General features: G+C 47.3%; 1 protein-coding gene across 1 annotated transcript in view; it reads right to left on the bottom strand.

The window, feature by feature from the left end:
• Window positions 1-24000, bottom strand: part of itga4 (integrin alpha 4) — a 108295-nt gene that overhangs the window by 60505 nt on the left and 23790 nt on the right. The window contains exons 5-11 of the mRNA XM_056289679.1: window positions 23477-23544; window positions 21126-21258; window positions 17797-17882; window positions 9148-9210; window positions 8854-9009; window positions 3045-3153; window positions 1533-1627 (exon numbers count right to left, since the gene is read on the bottom strand). Of these exons, the coding sequence (XP_056145654.1) occupies window positions 1533-1627; window positions 3045-3153; window positions 8854-9009; window positions 9148-9210; window positions 17797-17882; window positions 21126-21258; window positions 23477-23544 (710 nt within the window). The remainder of the gene's footprint in view (window positions 1-1532; window positions 1628-3044; window positions 3154-8853; window positions 9010-9147; window positions 9211-17796; window positions 17883-21125; window positions 21259-23476; window positions 23545-24000) is intronic.

Raw genomic sequence — 24000 nt, forward strand, 5'->3', positions numbered from 1 at the left:
CCTTCCCTCCTCTCCTCGCTTGCGTTCCTTCTCTCCTCCCCTCGCTTGCTTTCCTTCCCTCCTCCCCCCCTCGCTTGCTTTCCCTCTCTCCTCCCCTCGCTTGCTTTCCTTCCCTCCTCTCCTCGCTTGCTTTCCTTCCCTCCTCCCCTCCTCGCTTGCTTTCCTTCCCTCCTCTCCTCGCTTGCTTTCCTTCCCTCCTCCCCTCCCCTCTTGCTTTCCTTCCCTCCTCCCCTCCCCCCCTCTCTTGCTTTCCCTCCCTCCTCCCCTCGCTTGCTTTCCCTCCCTCCTCCCCTCGCTTGCTTTCCTTCCCTCCTCCCCTCCTTGCTTGCTTTCCTTCCCTCCTCTCCTCGCTTGCTTTCCTTCCCTCCTCCCCTCCTCGCTTGCTTTCCTTCCCTCCTCTCCTCGCTTGCTTTCCTTCCCTCCTCCCCTCCCCTCTTGCTTTCCTTCCCTCCTCCCCTCCCCCCCTCTCTTGCTTTCCCTCCCTCCTCCCCTCGCTTGCTTTCCCTCCCTCCCCCCCTCGCTTGCTTTCCCTCTCTCCTCCCCTCGCTTGCTTTCCTTCCCTCCTCTCCTCGCTTGCTTTCCTTCCCTCCTCCCCTCCTCTCTTGCTTTCCTTCCCTCCTCTCCTCGCTTGCTTTCCTTCCCTCCTCCCCTCCTCGCTTGCTTTCCTTCCCTCCTCTCCTCGCTTGCTTTCCTTCCCTCCTCCCCTCCCCTCTTGCTTTCCTTCCCTCCTCCCCTCCCCCCCTCTCTTGCTTTCCCTCCCTCCTCCCCTCGCTTGCTTTCCCTCCCTCCTCCCCTCGCTTGCTTTCCTTCCCTCCTCCCCTCCTCGCTTGCTTTCCTTCCCTCCTCTCCTCGCTTGCTTTCCTTCCCTCCTCCCCTCCCCTCTTGCTTTCCTTCCCTCCTCCCCTCCCCCCCTCTCTTGCTTTCCCTCCCTCCTCCCCTCGCTTGCTTTCCCTCCCTCCTCCCCTCGCTTGCTTTCCTTCCCTCCTCCCCTCCTCGCTTGCTTTCCTTCCCTCCTCTCCTCGCTTGCTTTCCTTCCCTCCTCCCCTCCCCTCTTGCTTTCCTTCCCTCCTCCCCTCCCCCCCTCTCTTGCTTTCCCTCCCTCCTCCCCTCGCTTGCTTTCCCTCCCTCCTCCCCTCGCTTGCTTTCCTTCCCTCCTCCCCTCCTCGCTTGCTTTCCTTCCCTCCTCTCCTCTCTTGCTTTCCTTCCCTTCTCCCCTCCCCTCTTGCTTTCCTTCCCTCCTCCCCTCCCCCCCTCTCTTGCTTTCCCTCCCTCCTCCCCTCGCTTGCTTTCCCTCCCTCCTCCCCTCGCTTGCTTTCCTTCCCTCCTCCCCTCCTCGCTTGCTTTCCTTCCCTCCTCTCCTCTCTTGCTTTCCTTCCCTCCTCCCCTCCCCTCTTGCTTTCCCTCCCTCCTCTCCTCGCTTGCTTTCCTTCCCTCCCCTCTCTTGCTTTCCTTCCCTCCTCCCCTCGCTTGCTTTCCTTTCCTCCATTTTCTAGATTTCCCATCATGCTTTGGGAGAGGAGAAGTCTTCCTACCTGAGAGAAAGTCGGAGTGATTCCCTCCTTCCTGCCATTGTAGATGTAGATGGCCCCTCTCAGATCCTCCTCTTGTGGAGCCCCAATTGCCACATCTACACACACACACACACACACACACACACACACCCACACACACACACACACACACAAAGGGAGGTGGGTTGTTGGTGTGTGAAGTCAGTTAGAGCAGTTCTTATCTGGTGTGAAGTGGCAGTTTGTGGTGGGGTCAGGGGTGGAGAGAGAGAGAGAGGTGGAGAGGGAGAAAGAGGTGGAGGGAGAGAAAGAGAGTTGGAGAGAGAAAAAGGTGGGGAAAGAGAAAGAGGTGGAGAGAGAGAGGTGGTGGGAGAGAAAGAGAACGAGATGGAGGGAGAGAAAGAGAAAGATGGGTGGAGAGAGAAAGAGGTGGAGAGAGAGAGAGGTGGAGCGAGAGAAAGAGGTGGAGAGAGAGAGAGAGAGAGAAAGAGAGTTGGACAAACCGCTATGTGACATTAAACTTTGCTTTTATTAATATTCCTCCTCACTACAGCTTATGGAAGGAGATCTTCTTGGTACAGGTATTATAATTATGGAGGATGGCAGGAAGTAGCTTAAAACGACTCTACAGCTTATGGAAGGAGATCTTATTGGTACAGGTATTATAATTATGGAGGATGGCAGGAAGTAGCTTAAAACACCACTACAGCTTATGGAAGGAGATCTTCTTGGTACAGGTATTATAATTATGGAGGATGGCAGGAAGTAGCTTAAAACGCCTCTACAGCTTATGGAAGGAGATCTTATTGGTACAGGTATTATAATTATGGAGGATGGCAGGAAGTAGCTTAAAACGCCTCTACAGCTAATGGAAGGAGATCTTATTGGTACAGCTATTATAATTATGGAGGACGGCAGGAAGTAGCTTAAAATGCCTCTACAGCTTATGGAAGGAGATCTTATTGGTACAGGTATTATAATTATGGAGGATGGCAGGAAGTAGCTTAAAACGCCTCTACAGCTTATGGAAGGAGATCTTATTGGTACAGGTATTATAATTATGGAGGATGGCAGGAAGTAGCTTAAAACGCCACTACAGCTTATGGAAGGAGATCTTCTTGGTACAGGTATTATAATTATGGAGGATGGCAGGAAGTAGCTTAAAACACCACTACAGGTCACAACAAGCACCTCGTACAGACAACTATGGGCTCGTGTTTCGGTCGAGGACAGTCTCGAACAGGAATAACTACTGAACGTTGTCCATCGCCTTTACAAGGAGACATTTTGTATTTTCTGGCACAGACAGGTCTGTTAGGTCTTTAGATTTTCCGTGATTTGGATGCAGGGTCATTTAGCCTGTAGCGCCACCATTCAGTGAGACGCTGCCGGCTGAAGGCGCCACAGCTCGGTTCCTGTCTTCCTGACAAGATCCGTGTGAACTGTATTTAAGTGTGAATGGGGTTTTTCTAGTGTCGCTTTCAGTGCTGGTGTGTTATGTTGTCTGCAGAGAATAGGGCTTTAGGATGCAGTTACCATGGTAACCATCATCATCAATGTCTCCCAGGTCAGCAATGGTCTCTCCAAAACGAGCAGCATAGGAATCACTACCCATCAGCCTGAAGTTCGCCTCCACCAGCTGAGCCTTGGGGAGGGGGCAGAAGATTGAAGAATTTCGTTAAGGAAGCAGAAACATGATTAGATGCTCACAAAGTAAACTACAGACCACAGCCACATCTACAGTAGACAAACACACAGACACAAAGTTTGGCCCTCCCATTGCGTAGCAACAGCCAAGCTGGTGCAACAGTCCTGCTCCAGGGTTACTAATCTGCAAGTGATGCTCTCTCATCTTAAGGAACATTGTGATTTGTGCTGTTTATGTGCCCCCAAGAGGAAATGCAGGGAGAGCTGTGAAGCAAGTGGCGGACTGTGTACATATACTGTTTCAACGCACACCCGATGCTCCCATGCTCATTTTGGGGGATTTCAACCTTGCAAACTTGAAACGCCTTTACTTGAGTTGAAACAATATATTACATGTGGCATTATAAACAGAAAAATAAACTGACTGGTCCACAAAGCCAGGAAAGCTATTGGGGTGAGGGAACATAACTACCTCCACAAGCTCTTAGAGAGGACATTAGCTAGACAGCTAAGACATTATCGGCAACACCTCTCATGTCCTCTATTCAGAATACGAACTGCTCCCATCAGGAAGACGCTTCAGGGAACAGGTGTGAAAGTCTCCTACATCCAGGACACAATGAGGGCGTGAAAGTCTCCTACATCCAGGACACAGGGAGGGTGGGAAACTCTCCTACACCCAGGACATAAGGAGGGTGTAATAGTCTCCTACATCCAAGACATAAGGAGGGTGTGAAAGTCTCCTACATTCAGGCCATAAGGAGGGTGTGAAAGTCTCCTACATCCAGGACATAAGGAGGGTGAGAAAGTCTCCTACATCCAGGACATAAGGAGGGTGAGAAAGTCTCCTACATACAGGACACAATGAGAGTGTGAAAGTCTCCTACATCCAGGACATAAGGAGGGTGGGAAACTCTCCTACACCCAGGACATAAGGAGGGTGTAATAGTCTCCTACATCCAGGACATAAGGAGGGTGTGAAAGTCTCCTACATTCAGGACATAAGGAGGGTGGGAAACTCTCCTACACCCAGGGCATAAGGAGGGTGTAATAGTCTCCTACATCCAGGACATAAGGAGGGTGAGAAACTCTCCTACACCCAGGACAAAAGGAGGGTGTGAAAATATCCTACATACAGGACATAAGGAGGGTGTGAAAGTCTCCTACATCCAGGACATAAGGAGGGTGTGAAAGTCTCCTACATCCAGGACACAACGAGGGGGGGAAGTCTCCTACTTCACGGACATAAGGAGGGTGTGAAAGTCTCATACACCAAGGACATAAGGTGGGTGTGAAAGTCTCCTACATCGAGGACCCAACGACGGTGTGAAAGTCTCCTACATCCAGGACATTGGGAAGGTGTGAAAGTCTCCTGCATCCAGGACATCAGGAGGGTGTAAAAGTCTCATACATCGAGGACACAATGAGAGTGTGAAAGTCTCCTACATCCAGGACATAAGGAGGGTGTGAAAGTGTCCTACATCCAGGACATAAGGAGGGTGTGAAAGTGTCCTACATCCAGGACATAACGAGGGTGTGAAAGTCTGCTCCTTCAAGGACACAAGGAAGGTGTGAAAGTCTCCTACATCCAGGACAAAAGGAGGGTGTGAAAATCTCCTACATTCAGGACATAAGGAAGGTGTGAAAGTCTCCTACATCCAGGACAAAAGGAGGGTGTGAAAATCTCCTACATTCAGGGCATCAGGAGGGTGTGAAAGTTTCCTACATCCAGGACACAATGAGGGTGGGAAGTCTCCTACTTCACGGACACAAGGAGGGTGTGAAAGTGTCATACATCCAGGACACAAGGAGGGCGTGAAAGTCTCCTACATCCAGGACACAAGGAGGGCGTGAAAGTCTCCTACATTCAAGACATAAGGACGGTGTGAGAGTCTGCTACACCCAGGACATGAAGAGGGTGTGAAAGTCTGCTACATCCAGGACATGAGGAGGTTGTGAAATTCTGCTACATCCAGGACACAAGGAGGGTGTGAGAGTCTCCAACATCCAGGACGTAAGGAGGGTGTAAAAGTCTCCTGCATCCAGGACATAAGGAGGGTTTGAAAGTCTGCTACACCCAGGACATCAGGAGGGTGTGAAAGTCTCCTACATTCAAGACATAAGGAGGGTGTGAGAGTCTGCTACACCCAGGACATGAGGAGGTTGTGAAAGTCAGCTACATCCAGGACACAAGGAGGGTGTGAAAGTCCCCTATATCCAGGACATAAGAAGGGTGTGAAAGTCTCCTACATCCAGGACATAAGGAGGATGTGAAAGTGTGCTACACCCAGGACAGAAGGAGGGTGTGAAAGTCTGCTATATCCAAGACATCTTGAAGGTGTAAAAATCTCCTACATCCAAGACATCAGGAGAGTGTGAAAGTCTTCTACATCCAGGACATCAGGAGAGTGTGAAAGTCTTCTACATCCAGGACATCAGGAGAGTGTGAAAGTCTGCTACACCCAGGACATCATGAGGGTGTGAAAGTCTTCTACAAACAGGACATCAGGAAGATGTGAAACTCTCCTACAACCAGGACATCAGGAAGGTGTGAAAGTCTCTTACATCCAGGACATCAGGAGGGTGTGAAAGTGTGCTACACCCAGGACATCAGAAGGGTGTGAAAGTCTCCTACATCCAGGACATAAAGAGGGTGTGAAAGTCTCCTACATCCAGGACACAATGACGGTGTGAAAGTCTCCTACATCCAGGACAGAAGGAGGGTGTGAAAGTCTCCTACATTCAGGACATCAGGAGGGTGTAAAAGTCTCCTGCATCCAGGACATAAGGAAGGTGTGAAAGTCTGCTACATTCAGAACACATTGAGAATGTGAAAGTCTCCTATGTCCAGGACATAAGGAGGGTGTGAAAGTCGGCTACATCCAGGACATCTGGAAGGTGTGAAAGTCTGCTACATCCAGGACATCAGGAGGGTGTGAAAGTCTGCTACATCCAGGACATCAGGAGGGTGTGAAAGTCTGCTACATCCAGGTCATCAGGAGGGTGTGAAAGTCTCCTACATCCAGGACATCAGGAAGGTGTGAAAGTCTGCTACATCCAGGACATCTGGAAGGTGTGAAAGTCTGCTACATCCAGGACATCAGGAAGGTGTGAAAGTCTGCTACATCCAGGACATCAGGAAAGTGTGAAAGTCTGCTACATCCCGGACATCATGAGGGTGTGAAAGTTTCCTAAAACCAGGACATCAGGAGGGTGTGAAAGTCTGCTACATCCAGGACATCAGGGGAGTGTGAAAGTCTGCTACATCCAGGACATCAGGAGGGTGTGAAAGTCTCCTACATCCAGGTCATCAGGAGGGTGTGAAAGTCTCCTACATCCAGGACATCAGGAAGGTGTGAAAGTCTGCTACATCCAGGACATCTGGAAGGTGTGAAAGGAAGGGCTGTGTTGCACATATTGTATGTCTGCTCTTGTGTGAGCGACGCCCCTGATGTGCATTACTGCACTGCAATGTGTGTTTTATGTGGGAGCCTTAGGTCCATGACACATTTCCCTCGGGACAAAGGAAGTCATCTTGAATCTTGAACAGCAGTCCTTCTATAAAAGGGTCATCTTCTGGGAACTGAGCTGGGACGCAGTCTTGGCTAACAGCACACTCATACACGCTCTCCTGAGTGGAGGGCGTAGGGGGCGCTATGCTAGTAGCGACTGGCAGTAGGTTTTTGTGTTGGAGTCGGTTTTGTGTGAGTTTGATCGGTTTGTTCTTTGTGAATTGGCGTTTCCTGTGGAAAACGTATACAGTCTGAAAGTGATGCAGTCTGAAGCACGGATCATTATTTTTACATTCACGCTATTCCATGGGCCATGTGGTTTGCACTGGTTCGCGGGAGGGGGATCCCACATCCTCAGCAGTTCCTGCTACAGCTTAACAATGCCCTACATGCACAGTCAGAAAAAGTCATTTCTTCAAGGCTGTGAGGATGATACATTTCAAACAGGATCCAAAGCTGGGTCACGAACCCTAAAGCGCAGACGCCCGGTAGAAGGGGAAGGGGTGAGGCAGAAACTGAAGTGTCTGAAACTGAGCTGCGCCCCCCTGCACACTACAGTCCTTGCCAACATGCAGTCAATCAGACACAATGAAGATGAGATCCAGGCCAACGCCGTCCACCTGCAGAAACTCCGGGGTGCATGCTTGTTGATTCTTATGCTAGTGTTCTTTATGTGCCACTCTTTCTTACAGTTTTTATTGTCATTGTGTCTCCTATTGTCTTTAATGTAGCGTGCAGGCTGAGGGTCGTGGATGCAAACAGGCTCAATAAACTGATCGGCAAGGCCGGTGACGTTGTGGGGGGTGGAACTGGATTCTCTGGCGGCGGTTTCTGAGAGGAGGAAGCCGTTGAAGTTATGTGCCATCATGGACAATGTCTCCCATCCACTCCATGACACGTTGGTCGGGCACAGGAGTACTTTTAGTGATAGACTCATTCTGCTGAAATGCACTACAGAGTGCCACAGGAGGTCATTCCTGCCTGTGGCCATCACACTTTATAACTCCTCCCTCAGAGGGTCAGACACTCTACACCTCCTCCCTCAGAAGGTCAGACACTTTAAAACTCCTCCCTCAGAGGGTCGGCCACTTTACACCTCCTCCCTCAGAGGGTCAGACACTTTACACCTCCTCCCTCAGAGGGTCAGACACTGTACAACTCCTCCCTCAGAGGGTCAGACACCTTACAACTCCTCCCTCAGAGGGTCGGCCACTTTACAACTCCTCCCTCAGAGGATCAGACACTTTACAACGCCTCCCTCAGAGGATCAGACACTTTACAACGCCTCCCTCAGGGGATCAGACGCGTGGAGTTCATGCTCACTGGACTGGCCGTTCCACTTGTTCTACCCTGGCAGGGTTGTTTGTGCTGTTGTTGTGTGCTGCGGTAGTGCAGTATAGATAGGGTGTTATGTGCACCATGCTTGTTGATGTACTTTGTTCTTATTTCTATTTCTTATTTTATCTTCTCTTTCTTTCTTTTTCTAAATGTATTTCTGATTTTTCCCTTTTTTTCTCCCAATTTAGTGGCCAATCAATCCCTATTTTTTAGCCCAAACACCCACCCTCGTACTGCATGCGTTCGCCAACTGCATCTCTCGGGCCGGTAGTCTCGAAGGAGACGCCTCGCCACTTCCGTGACAAGATGAATCCAGGCCAAACTGAACCACTGCCCCCCCCCCCAGAGACGCAGTCATGTGACGAGCACAAGCCGACTCCACCCCCCTCCCCAAGGCAGCGCTGCCAATTACTGCTGCTTCATCGAGTCCGGCCATAGTCGGATCTGATGAGACCGGGGCACGAACCCCGGTCCCCAGTGGGCAACTGCATCGACACAAAGCCGATGCTTAGACCGCTACACCACCGCGGACCCAGTTTTATCTTCTATTTGTTTCTGTTTTCTTGTTTCTATTTCCTTGTATCTTGTTAGTGTTTAGCTTTTCTTACTAGAGCACGAGTGTCTGTAATAGTCTGCAACAATTTCCCCTCGAGGATGAATAAAGTACTGATTGTGATTGTGATTGCTGTAAGATGAAGTTCCTCCTGAGACAATAAAACGGAACTTTCTTCTAATGTGATGCTGAAACATGAAGCTGCGGATAAATCCACACTTCAACTGTCTGCTTCTCTTTGTGTGTGTGTGTGTGTGTGTGTGTGTGTGTGTGTGTGTGTGTGTGTGTGTGTTACCTCTCCCTGGTTGATGTAAGCGTGGACTCTCCCCTCCTCCCTAACAACACCCGTTGCTATGGTACTGCTTGTAAAGGGAGCGCCAACCAGCAGGTCTGACAGACCATCAGCATTCAGATCTACTGCACACACACTGGCCCCGAAGTAAGAGCCCAGCTACACACACACACACACACACACACACACACAGAGGAAGAGAGAAGATGTAGAGGCATCGTTAGTTATGGAAGTGGCTGACGTAGCATGCATCTGCTCGTATCCGCCGGTATGAGTGGATGGTGCGGATGCTGTTACCTTGTCTCCTGACACCTCTGTGACGATTCTCAGCATGTTGTCATCCACACTGAAGATGAAAACCTGAGCAAATAAACCACCACAGCAGAACTATCACAGCAGAACCACTCTGAAGACATGTCAGGGGCTGCAGCTGTCTGTCAAACAGATGACCCGCCCTTTTGCAGCGAATCGTCAGCGAAATGACACCATCCACAAAGTGGGTACAGCCTTTCCGGTCACATCCAACACAGTACAAGCGATGCTTAGACTAAGCCAGAGCTCAGGCAGCGATGGAGATGTAGGCATTGCACACACAGGAAAAAGAAGAATCACTTCAGCCGCTGAACAGGTCACCACAGTGTATGTTAAAGCTGATACTGGGGCTCAGTTCACAGGTCAGGACCTTCTTTTACTCCCTAGTGAAGAGCCTACGCCACCAGAGGGTGTTACTATTGACGAGGGTCTGGCCACTGTCCCCAATGGCAGGTCAGGGCATGTGCCAATCCCCACTGCCAATACAAACAAGCGGGATATAACCTGAAACCAGCACACAGTTCTTGGTCACCCGCAGACATCCGAGGAAGCTTCTGCTGCTAGAAGGGAGCAGATAAACACAGGCGAGGGAGGAAAGCAGCAAGAGAGTGGAAGTAACACAGGACCGGCTGAAGTGGAAAGTCCAGTAAGCAGTGGCAAGACAGCAACACAGAAGCTAGCTCAGTGGGATCCCCCAGTCGACCTCAGTCACTTATGTGACGACCCAAGAGAGACGGTGAGACAGTTGCTTAGAGAGGAGAGCCACGCATTTGCTTACAATGAAGATGACATAGGTTCAATTCCCCCCTTGAAGCTCCACATTACCCTAAATGACACCACCCCAGTAAAGAGGACATGCATGTCGGTTCCAAAACCACTGCCACCAATGTAACTGAGCATATGTCTGCCCGCAGCGGGATTCGATCTGGGGTTGTACTGCACGGCGGGGCGAGGCGACATCACTAACCACTCACCTATAGGGGGCTGACCCCCTGGCAGGCGGCCAGTGAGTCTTTTTGGAGCTTACAGTAATCACTCTCTCCCGGAAGAGCGCCCTCGCCCTTCTTTATCCCCGCGCTCCGAAGAGACTTCTGAGGATCTGCACGCTTCCGGATCCCACTTCTGACACCAATGTAGCGAAATCAAGGGGGCAGCCCAGGAACGGCTGCAACCGGGACGCGAACCCGGGTCTCCCGCACCACGGGCGACTACGTTAACCAGTTGACTAAAGGGTCCCACCCGTTAGCCAAGGGCTAGCGAGTGGGATCGTTACACTTTCAGAAATCAGCGTGTGTGTGTGTAAACTTCAGAAGAATGAACGTGAACTAGTTCATGTTAATCTCCGTAACGTTAGCTTCTAGTTGGTGGAGGATGGCGGCCTGAGCTCGCGTTTGCTGCAGCCTCACCCGGAGCCGACTATGCAGTGTCTTTGTCCACGTCTGAGTTTGTGTCATCGTGTGAAGAATTATGTCTGTGATCGTCGATTTCGTTTGATGGTGGGAGAGCTGGCGCTGGATCGGCTGGGAGAGCCTGGTCTGCTGCCTCCTGTGGACCGAGGGACCAAGGCCCCGCTGGAGCTGCGCCTGTACAGGAAACACCGGGGGCGGTCTGACAGGACGCGGGAGCGGGGCAGGCTAAGCTAGCTGCTAGCCCGTGCAGACCGGCGGTTTGGATAACACCAAGGGCGGTCTGGCGGCGGCCTCGCCTAGCATCAACGGTGCAGTCTTTTTGTCTGTGTCTGCGTCGTCGTGTGGAGGAGGTGTGTCAAAGGTGTCTGGCTGGGAGAGCTGGCGTTGGATCGGCTGAGGGAGCCTGGTCTGCTGCGTCCTGTAGGCCCAGGGACCACGGCCCCTGCCTGGAGCTGCACCCTCGGTGTTCCCACCTCGGTGGTCTGACAGGACGTGGAAGCGGGGCAGGCTAAGCTAGCTGCTAGTCCGTGCAGACCGGCGGTTTGGATAACACCGAGGGCGGTCTGACAGGACGTGGGAGTGGGGCAGGCTAAGCTAACTGCTAGTCCGTGCAGACCGGCGGTTTGGATAACACCGAGGGCGGTCTGACAGGACGTGGAAGCGGGGCAGGCTAAGCTAACTGCTAGCCCGTGCAGACCGGCGGTTTGTATAACACCGAGGGCGGTCTGACAGGACGTGGGAGCGGGGCAGGCTAAGCTAACTGCTAGTCCGTGCAGACCGGCGGTTTGGATAACACCGAGGGCGGTCTGGCGGCGGCCTCGCCTAGCATCAACGGTGCAGTCTTTTTGTCTGTGTCTGCGTCGTCGTGTGGAGGAGGTGTGTCAAAGGTGTCTGGCTGGGAGAGCTGGCGTTGGATCGGCTGAGGGAGCCTGGTCTGCTGTGTCCTGTAGGCCTAGGGAACACGGCCCCCGCCTGGAGCTGCACCCTCGGTGTTCCCACCTCGGTGGTCTGACAGGACGCGGAAGCAGGATGGGCTCGGCCGACTGCTGGCCTGTGCAGACCGTCAGTCGTCCTGGCTGGTGTGCGTTCTCTGGACAGTCACATTTCTGGACTGTGTTGTTGACTGTTTTTTGTTTTTTTTGTGCTCTCTGTTTTTGTGTGTTTTTGGTGGTGTCGTTTTGTTTTGGATGTGTTTTTGTCTTTTGCGTTGCACTGCTGTGGGCTGGGGGAAACAAAATGTTGTCTCTTTTGTGTACGCAAGTACACGAAGGCGATGACAATAAATTGCTCCTGATTGCTGATCCTGATTCTTCGTCTTTCTCCCGCTCCCTCACACACCACAGAGCATGACGAACACTTTCCTGTGCTGAGCTTACGCCTCACACGTGGCCAGGCTAATAGCAAGAAGCTACGGTGTGCTAGTTGACCCACACACAGGGTGTTACTGTCGGCGTTGTGCAGGAGCGGGTCAGGCGGCCCTTTCACGTGGAACTACTTTCTCTCAGCCGCAGCACGGCCGTCCGATTCTGCTGATCTGCGGCGTAACAAGCTGCGCTGCACAGGTGCACTTATGCGAAGGAATACGGACATTCTGCGGGTGAGAGGAAGTAGTTCCACATGAGTGGGCCGTCTGGCGGCAAGATAAACATAGCGTACACTCACACGGATTTATTTTTCAGCCGAGCCTTTTCTTAAGAGGCTAAAATGCGTCTTGTCCGTGTCCCATTCCTCAACTTCCGTGCTGACTACTCCTGCTCAACCTCCCAACTGGGAGCGCACAGACTCCCATCCACTGCAGGTAACACACTGACAACCGATAAGTACCTCATATAAGCACCTCATATAAGCACCTCATATAATCACCTCATATAAGCACCTCATATAAGCAACTCATATGAGTACCTCATATAATCACCTGGTATAAGCCCCTCATATAAGCACCTCATATAAGCACCTCATATAAGCACCTCATATAAGCACCTCATATAGGCACCTCATATAAGCACCTCATATAATCACCTCATATAATCACCTCATATAAGCACCTCATATAAGCACCTCGTATAAGCACCTCATATAACCACCTCATATAAGTACCTCGTATAATCACCTCATATAAGCACCTCATATAATCACCTCATATAAGCACCTCATATAAGCAACTCATATGAGTACCTCATATAATCACCTGGTATAAGCCCCTCATATAAGCACCTCATATAAGCACCTCATATAAGCACCTCATATAATCACCTCATATAAGCACCTCATATAAGCACCTCGTATAAGCACCTCATATAAGCACCTCATATAAGTACCTCGTATAATCACCTCATATAAGCACCTCATATAAGCCCCTCATATAAGCACCTCATATAAGCACCTCATATAAGCACCTCATATAAGTACCTCGTATAATCACCTCATATAAGCACCTCATATAAGCACCTCATATAAGCACCTCATATAAGCACCTCATATAAGTACCTGATAAAACCCCACCTAAGAAAACCCCCAACTATCCCTTTAAAGATAAGAGAAAGGAACATGACGACACTAACGTGCATTTCTTCTATTCAGTTGAGTCAAAGCCTGCTGGAGCACTTCAACCAGTTTATGTGCAGTTGTTTTAACATTATAATTATTCAGTTTGATCAAAGTTTACTTCCTGCTGTGCATGCAGCTTGAGTCCATTTTCATGTTTTGGAAGTTATTTACTTTTATTTAAAAAAGAATTCCACTCAGATTGTCATCTAGTGCCTTGAACATCATGCACTTTATTTTTTCAAATATTTTCTGTTTTGCACAAAATGGAACCAAACGTATGTCCATGTAAAGGCAGCCTTGTGTTGGGTTTGTGTTGCAGTAAATTTTGGCACATTTTTTTTTAACATTTACTGCAACTGAATATCGGCCCCAAATTTCAGCTATCGGCCTCCATAACTTAACAATAATCGGTATCGGCATCGGCCCTGGAAAAACCATATTGGTCAACCTCTAATTTGTATCACAGTATTTTTTAAGATTCTGGTGGTTTCGCTGTATTTCTCTTTTTTTTTTTGACTGGGCCTTTATATGGGTTTATAGTGGCTTATCCTGCTGTCGGGAGTACACAGAACATAAAAACATTTTAATGTCATCATGTAGTATATAACCCGGCCACTGGGCATGCACAAGCCAGGGCATTCCTGTGCTGGTCCCAAACCTGGATAAATGGGGAGGGTTGCATCAGGAAGGGCATCCAGTGTAAAACTGTCAAATAAAATCTGCAGATCATAAAGCAGATGTCCATACCAGATCGGCCGAGGCCCGGCTTACCAACGACCGCCCCGGGTACTGTTGGCACCGGTTTCTTAAACCTTTAATCAAAACTGAATCTGAATGAAATAGTACTGAGTGGGGGTAAAAAGTCAAAATTATTCACTGAGGTGATGCAGAGCTCTGAGCTCAAGCAGCCATCTTGTTTTCCTCGACATCTCAAGCCATCACGTACGTACATATATACTGAAGGCTTTGGTTACTAAAGGGTTAGCTTGGCCTCACGAAGTGATACAACATACAGTGCATCCGGAAAGTATTCCCACCCCTTCACTTTCCCCACATGTTGTTATGTTACAGCCTTATTCCAAAATGGATTAAATTCCTTTTTCCCCTCATCAATCTACACACAATACCCCATAATGACAAAGTGAAAAAGGTTTTGTAGAAATTTTGCAAAATTCTTAAAAATAAAAAACTGAAATATTGCATGTACATAAGTATTCACACCCTTTACTCAGTACTTGGTTGAGGCACCCTTGGCAGCGATTACAGCCTCAAGTCTTCTTGGGTATGAAGCTACAAGCTTGGCACACCTATATTTGGGGTGTTTCTCCCATTCTTCTCTGCAGATCCTCTCCAGCTCTGTTAGGTTAGATGGGGAGCGTCGCTGCACAGCTATTTTCAGGTCTTTCCAGAGATGTTCAATGGGGTTCAAGTCTGGGCTCTGGCTGGGCCACTCAAGGACATCCACAGACTTGTCCCGAAGCCACTCCTTCGTTGTCTTGGCTGTGTGCTTAGGGTGGTTGTCGTGTTGAAAGGTAAACCTTTGCCCCAGTCTGAGGTCCTGAGCGCTCTGGAGCAGGTTTTCATCAAGGATCTCTCTGTACTTTGCTCCATCCATCTTTCCCTCGATCCTGACTAGTCTCCCAGTTCCTGCCACTGAAGAACATCCCCACAGCATGATGCTGCCACCACCATGCTTCACTGTAGGGATGGTATTAGCAAGGTGATGAGAGGTGCCTGGTTTCCTCCAGACGTGACGTTTGGCATTCAGGCCAAAGAGTTCAATCTTGGTTTCATCAGACCAGAGAATCTTGTTTCTCCTGGTCTGAGAGTCCTTTAGGTGCTTTCTGGCAAACTCACAGCGGGCTGTCATGTGCCTTTTACTGAGCAGAGGCTTCCGTCTGGCCACTCTACTATAAAGGCCTGATTGGTGGAGTGCTGCAGAGATGGTTGTCCTTCTGGAAGGTTCTCCCATCTCCACAGAGGAACGCTGGAGCTCTGTCAGAGTGACCATCGGGTTCTTGGTCACCTCCCTGACCAAGGCCCTTCTCCCCCGATTGCTCAGTTTGGCTGGGCAGCCAGCTCTAGGAAGAGTCCTGGTGGATCCAAACTTCTTCCATTTATGAATGATGGAGACCACTGTGCTCTTCGGGACCTTCAAAGCTGTAGAAATGTGTCTGTACCCTTCCCCAGATCTGTGCCTCGATACAATCCTGTCTCGGAGGTCCACAGACAATTCCTTTGACTTCATGGCTTGGTTTCTGCTCTGACATGCACTGTCAACAGTGGGACCTTATATAGACAGGTGTCTGCCTTTCCAAATCATGTCCCATCCATTGACTTTACTACAGGTGGACTCCAATCAAGATGTAGAAACATCTCAAGGATGATCAGTGGAAACAGGATGAACCTGAGCTCCATTTTGAGTGTCATAGCAAAGGGTGTGAATACTTATGTACATGCAATATTTCAGTTTTTTATTTTTAATACATTTGCAAAACTTTCTACAAAACCTTTTTCACTTTGTCATTATGGGGTATTGTGTGTAGATTGATGAGAGAAAAAAAAGGAATTTAATCCATTTTGGAATAAGGCTGTAACATAACAACATGTGGGGAAAGTGAAGGGGTGGGGATACTTTCCGGATGCACTTTATGAAGGAACTAGAATGCTCGAAATGGTGTCAGAGCGTAAACAAGTTTCACTGTGCGAACTGCAAAGTAGTAAAAACAGAACTTGAACATAGATATGCCAAAAAACCTTAACACTGCTTCATTTTCAAAACAAAATATTTCAAGATAGTTGAATACAGACTAAAAACTGTCTTAAAACAATCAAAGTATTCAAGCATTCAAAGAGATATTTCTCAAATGTTCCATCCATCCATTATCCAAACTGCTTGTCCTGCTTTCAGGGTCGCAGGGGTGCTGCAGCCTATCCCAGCAGTCATTGGGCGGCAGGTGGGGAGACACCCTGGACAGACCGCCAGACCATCACAAATGTTTCTCATTTCTCAAATGTTCTATTGCAAAAAAGAAGAAACAAGCCTACTATTACGTCACATGATGCTACCCTTCAAGCCAAGGCATTTACATATTAAACTGGCCATTGCTCAGTCATAAATCCCATGGTTCTCAGGAGCAGGGTGGGCCTTCATTGTCCCTGCCACCTCACGGGTTTCTTTCTCGGATGTCCCGGTTCAAGTGGAAGCCGCTGGGACTTATTTTTTGGCCTGTAGCCATGCATTAGCTTTTCTGTCGGTCAGTCCCTCCGTCCTACCCCTGACCGACCCCGGAGGAAAAGAAACCAACCAGGATTCCCTCAGTAGCGGGGAGTGAAGAGGGAAGAGCCTGGCGCCGGTGTCATATGAAACATGTAACGGATCTGGAACGGGTGCATCACATGACCCATTTCCAGGTAGGTAAATACATCGTGTTACGAGTCTACGAGTTAAACAAAACACTTCTGATATGAACACTTCACCCCCTGAGCAACATGTGATACCAAACCGTTTGGGTTCATTTGTGAATAAGCATCCGAAATGCCTCCCAACATCGATGCATTAGCAACACCACTAACGTGCTCCGACGCCTTCTTCAGACGGCTATGAAGTCAGTTTTTAGAACGCTACAGTGCCTACATCTCTAAAGCCCCAGATCAGAGTTCGCTTTTTTATTAGCATGCGAAATGCCTTCCGGTAACGGTGACGTAGCAACTAGCAGCTTGGTGGCTCTGAACATGGTAGTTTACATTAGTAACTGTCGACACAACTTGACCCGTTCCAGATTTCCTGCTGTTACATACTTTCATACAGCATCAGTATGGCGGTACATGAAAAACTCATATCGTACTTTCGTACTGTACTATCACACATTCATGCAGGTATCCCAGTTTTAATTTCCTTTATGATGTGAACGAACTGCTATACCACCCAGCCCTACCTGTTTGTGCATCCAAGCTAGCGGAGGTGACGTTCAGCATGGAGAGCTTCAAGGAGGTGAGATTTAGCAAGGAGGTTGAGTCAGCTTTGAAGAGGATGTAATTGTGGGGGACTCTGTCTTCCCAGAATAGAAATAGGATTTGCTGGAGGTAGCGGATGTGAAAGGCCTCAAGTTGCCAGATGGGATGTATGGGTTTAAGTCTCAGAGCCATCGAGGGCTCGCAATCCCTATGTCCACCAACTTCACCCAAGTCTGTCATTTTGGGTGGCATGAGGGGCCCATGATGACCTTTGGCTGACTGCAGCTGCAGGAGGCTGCCAGCAACCCAGTCTGTTGGAGGCTGGCAGTGCGGGCCTCGGTCACAGGTCTGCGATCAGGGTTTGCTCCCCTAGCCTTCCATCTCCTGGAATAACCCACAAGGTAGTGGGGCAGTTGTTGGTGAGGACAACTCTAAGGACCACTGCAGCTCCGAGGTCTCCCACTGATTTGGCCTGGCATTGAGGGACGCCAGTTACCATGGGGTGCCACGAGGATGCACAATAGGAGTCTTTGGGACAGAGACACTCTGTACTGGCAAAGAGAGGTGAGTAGCAAGCAAGCAGGTAGGCAAACAAGGCATGCAATTGCAGATGGGTTGTGCTACACTAGATGCTTCATGACACACTGTGGTGAAGGATACCACTAGAACACACACACACACACACAGATTGCGCTTGTAGAAAAAGTCACATGACACACACCTTGCCAGTCTGGCTGTGCTGTGGGGCTCCGCCTACCACCTCTGTAGTACCAGGATGTAGGAAGTGACCTGCTCCAACAGAGTAGCCTAGGGAGACGCAGGAGAATCAACCATGTCAGCCATACAATCATAATGCTAAATACTTGCATAAATGGTCAAACTATAATGTTTACAGAACATGAACCAGTTAGAACTGGATCTCAGGTAACCATGTCACAGTGTCAATGAGAAATAGCACTTCCTGTCCAGTAGGGTTCAGGTATTGATACCTAAGGTCAGAGCTGAGAGAAACGTTTTCTATTCTTGACTGTTTGATGCTTCAGAAGACTTAACTAACTCATGAAACATCAAACCAGGCTCATCAGACATAGCTGACAGTAGGGCTGTGCGATATGACCAACATCTCATACCACGATAAGGATACATTTCATAATAATGATAATATCACAATAACAATACATATCACAACAACGATACATATCACGACAACAATACATATCACGATACCGATACATAACACAATAATGAGAGATATCACGACAACGATACATATCACGATAGCAACAACATCACAATAACGATGCATATCACGGTAATGATACATACCAAAATCATGATAATGATAATATCACAATAATTATACATATCACCATAATGATACATATCACGATAACGATTCATATCACAATAACGATTCATATCACGATGATGACACATATCACAATAACTATCATAACTACCACTAATAGATCATGATAAGGTTACATATAATGATATAGCACATTTTCTGTAAATTCAATGAATAAATAGTTTATATAAAGTGACCACATGGAAAGGCATAGTTCTTATTACATTTTGAATTATATACTTGACAAATAAATGGTACTTACTCATTTTGATTATTTTTCTCCTTTTATTTAGAACGTTTGCGCAAATTTTCAATTAAGCATGTAAGAAAATACAAAATATTAATGTATAAAATATAAAAAGATAAATAGAAAATGCTTTTCAACTATAGTTGCAAACAAAATGAATATAGGCCTAAAATGTGAATCCATCCATCCATCCATCCATCCATTATCCAAACCGCTTGTGGTCAAAAATATAAAACCCATCTTATAATACTCTTTAACAGTAGAACTGTTTGAATTGGAGCAGCAAACAAAAATAAATACAGGCCTAACATAAACATCCATCCATCCATTATTCAAACGGCTTATCCTGCTCTTAGGGTCACGGGGATGCTGGAGCCTATCCCAGCAGTCATTGGGCGGCAGGTGGGGAGACACCCTGAACAGGCCACCAGGCCATCACAGGGCCCACACACACATTCACACCTAGGGGCAATGTAGTACGGCCGAGTCACCTGACCTTCGTGTCTTTGGACTGTGGGAGGAAACCGGAGCCCCCGGAGGAAACCCACGCAGACACAGGGAGAACATGCAAGCTCCACACAGAGGACAACCCGGGACGACCCCCAAAGTTGGACAACCCGGGGCTCGAACCCAGGACTTTTTTGCTGTGAGGCACCCGCACTAACCACTGCGCCACCGTGGCACCCTAACATAAATATTTGTATATAAAATACCAAATGTAAACATGGAACGCTTTCCAGTTTAAACTATGGCAACAAAATAATGCTCACAATATAAATACTACATAAAAATAAGAAGTAACCAAAACATTCCTTGAAGTTTTAATTATAGCATTATATGAAAACAACCAAAGTGATGCGAACAAAATAGATATTTGGCGACAGTGCTTCAAATTCTGAATCTCAGGGAGTTAGTTTTACAGGTTGAGAGCCAGGAATACAAGCTGGTCAACTCTTTCTGGTTTAAGTGATGACCTCTGACATGTCACAATGTTTCCACTTGTACTGAACGCCTGTTCTGATAGCACACTTGTGGCAGGGATGCACAAATATTTCTTTGCTAGCTTGGCCACTGGTGGGGAATGTGCTTCAGGCTGCCTCCACCATTCCAGTGGGTTGGTCTCTGGACCAGACTCCACGGTTTGGAGATGAAGGTTGAGCTCCTTCTCAATGCACTCTGCTTGACTGAGGGGGCCGTCTGGGTTTGTTTTGCTGCTTTTTTAAAGTAGCTGCTCAAATCCTTCTTTTGCATCTTAGCAAGGACTTCTGCAGCTCTGCAGCTGACGGTAAGGGGGCTGCCTATGCTGACGCTGCCTGTTCAGCCACCAGGCTCTCCAGTTCTGCAGTAGCTCTTGCCTTCATGTAGTCCACCCTCTCTTCTTTAATGCATGTGGTTTTGAAACGAGGGTCAACAAGAGAAGCCATGTCAAGCAGCTCCATGGTGGTCTGGTTATCATACTTCTCATTTAAGTAGTTTAGAAGGCCTTCTTCGATGGTCTTGGTGAGCTGAGTGTCGTCATCCTGAGGTTTAAGTACCTGGTCATTGAAAAGATGGAGGACCGGTTTCAAGTAGGAAACACTTGTGTTCTACTCCCCAGACAAGGCATCTGTAAACTCCACGAGGACTCAATGCCTTGTTCATGGACTCCAGAATGTCCAAGTCCTGCCAAGTTGGGACCAGATGTCGCATTTTCTTGTCGGCATGGAGGAACTGTGAGAGAGCTTTCTCCTGCTCTATGACCCTTTCAATCATTTTTGCAGAGAGCCCACCTGGTAGGGATGTCTGTGATCAGCTGATGAGCAGGCAAGCCCAGTTCTGCTTGAGGCTTGGCCAGTTCACGTCTTCTCTTCCATGAATTACAGAGGGCCCTCACCAACGCAAAGGTAAAACCTTTCTGTTTTTAGCAACATCATTGTCGCGTAAATGTAGCGAAAGTGTCTTCTTCGTGCGTTTGGTCTCATACTACCAGCAGCCAGAGTTTTCAGTCATAAAATACACACTGGTCTCTCCTCGTCTCTCACCACATTCACTGTGAACCCCAGAACATGACAGGCTTCGTCATATTGTCTTAACTTGGTTTTTGGTTGATGACCGTCAGCTAAGCACTTTGTCTTGTTTGTCTCTGAAGCATCGCCTGTCTTTCTTTTGTCCCTGTCAAACATCTCTCCATCCTGTCTACCTACACACTCTCTGTGTCATGAAGCACGTCTTGTTGACTGTTCCACCGTGAAAACGATTCCCACGTCAAAACACTAGTTCCGCACTACACCCTCCCCCGGTCATGCGTGTCCCTCCCGTCATACTTCTGTGCCCCCCCCCCCCCGGGGGGGGGGTCGCCACACACTTTGAGAAACGCTGGCTGAAACACAGGCAGTATAGTAGATGTACAGTATTGTTCTCATCATATTAGAAGGTGTAGTACTGGTGTGATGATGGTTGATCTACATTCTGTTACCCAGGTAGCTTCCAAACTGGACCGCCCCGCTGTCGTTGTCCAGGTATGCAGACAACACTCTACTGGAGGAATTAAAAACCAGAACTGAGCCGGTCCAGTAAGATGTACCAGGAGCTCCCATGATCATCAGCTCCTAATGGAGAGGTATTGGAGACAGAAAGATACGACAGACAGACAGACAGACACACAGACAGACAGAGAGGTATGGGAGACAGACACACAGACAGATAGACAGAGAGGTATGGGAGACAGACGACAGACAGACAGACAGACACACAGACAGAGAGGTATGGGAGACAGACGACAGACAGACAGACACACAGACAGACAGACACACAGACAGAGAGGTATGGGAGACAGACACACAGACAGATAGACAGAGAGGTATGGGTCACAGACAGACAGACAGACAGACAGACAGACAGACAGACAGACAGACAGACAGACAGACAGACAGACACACAGACAGACAGACACACAGACAGAGAGGTATGGGAGACAGACACACAGACAGATAGACAGAGAGGTATGGGTCACAGACAGACAGACAGACAGACAGACAGACACACAGACAGAGAGGTATGGGAGACAGACGACAGACAGACAGACACACAGACAGACAGACACACAGACAGAGAGGTATGGGAGACAGACACACAGACAGATAGACAGAGAGGTATGGGAGACAGACGACAGACAGACAGACAGACAGACAGACAGACACACAGACAGAGAGGTATGGGAGACAGACGACAGACAGACAGACACACAGACAGACAGACACACAGACAGAGAGGTATGGGAGACAGACACACAGACAGATAGACAGAGAGGTATGGGTCACAGACAGACAGAGACAGACAGACACACAGACAGACAGACAGAGAGGTGTATACACAGTCAGAAAGAAAGCGGGAGAGGCAGAAAGAGACAGATAAGGAAACAGATATTAAAAGGCTTAATATAATCTCATTTATATTTCACATTTTCTCATGTATCACGTGCTTTCTTCCAAAGCTACTTATAAAGAGAGACAGCGTCAGATATACATAGTGTACATGTGCACAGCACACTAGAGTACTACATATAGACAGTACACGACATATCACTACATATAGACAGTACCCGACATATCACTACATATAGACAGTATAATATACATATTACTCCATATAGACAGTATAATATACATATTACCACATATAGACAGTATAACATACATGTTACTACATATAGAAAGTATAATATACATATTACCACATATAGAAAGTACACTATGCATATCACTTAATTTAGCTTGTGCACTGTCCATATCACTACATGCTATAGACAGTATAATATTGTAGCGAATTCAGGTGGCAGCCGGGGATCGAACCTGGGTAGCCCGGACCATGAACAACCGCACTAAACAGTCAACTAAAGGGTCCAGCACGTTAGCTGACTGGTTAGCACAGTCGCCCATGATCCGGGCTACCCAGGTTCGGTTACAGGCTGCGACAGATTCCCAGCTTCCTCCTGAATTCACGACATTGGTGTCAGAAATGTGATCAATACTAGCTGTGCCTGTACAGGAAGTCACCAGGTTAAACAAAAAAACTTTAGAGAGAGAGAGAGAGAGCGAGGTATAGGTATATATAATAACAAAATATATATAATAACAGTATTTATATATATAATAACAATATATAAGATATATAATAACAAAAGATATATAATAACAATATACAAGATATATAATAACAAAAGATATATAATAACAAAAGATATATAATAACAATAGTTATATATAATAACAATATATACGATCTATAATAACAAAAGATATATAATAACTATATAAGATATATGATAACAAAAGATATATAATAACAATAGTCATATATAATAACAATATATGATATATAATAACAAAAGATATATAATAACTATATAAGATATATGATAACAAAAGATATATAATAACAATAGTCATATATAATAACAATATATACTAAGATATATAATAACAAAAGATATATCATAACAATAAAGATATATGATAACAAAAGATATATAATAACAATAGTTATATATAATAACAATATATAATAACAAAATATATATAATAACAATAGTCATATATAATAACAATATATGATATATATGATAACAAAAAAATATATAATAACAATAGTTATATATAATATATAATAACTATATATATATATAACTATATATATGACTATATATATAACTATATATATAACTATATATATATATAAAACTATATATATAACTATATATATATAACTATAACTATAACTATATATATATATATATAACTATATAAAATGATAAAAGAAGACGTGTACCTCTGTCAAGAAGTTGGAAATGCCTGCTTGACACGACCCATAATCCTCCCCAAACTTCCACTGGTGGTCTGGCCACAGACATACACACACACACACACACACACACACACACACACACACACACACACACACACACACACACACACACACACACACACACACAGAAACAAACAAAAGGGAGAGACAGTGGGAGAGACAGAGACAGAGGGAGAGACAGACAGACAGTGGGAGACACAGACAGACCGAGGGAGAGACAGACAGACCGAGGGAGAGACAGACAGACAGACAGACAGACAGACAGACAGACAGACAGACAGACAGACAGACAGACCGAGGGAGAGACCGAGGGAGAGACAGACAGACCGAGGGAGAGACAGAGGGAGAAACAGACAGACAGTGGGAGACACAGACAGACCGAGGGAGAGACAGACAGACCGAGGGAGAGACAGACAGACAGACAGACAGACAGACAGACAGACAGACAGACCGAGGGAGAGACCGAGGGAGAGACAGACAGACCGAGG

This window comes from Lampris incognitus, chromosome 11, assembly GCF_029633865.1.
Source record: "Lampris incognitus isolate fLamInc1 chromosome 11, fLamInc1.hap2, whole genome shotgun sequence".
Classification (NCBI taxonomy): Eukaryota; Metazoa; Chordata; class Actinopteri; order Lampriformes; family Lampridae; genus Lampris; species Lampris incognitus.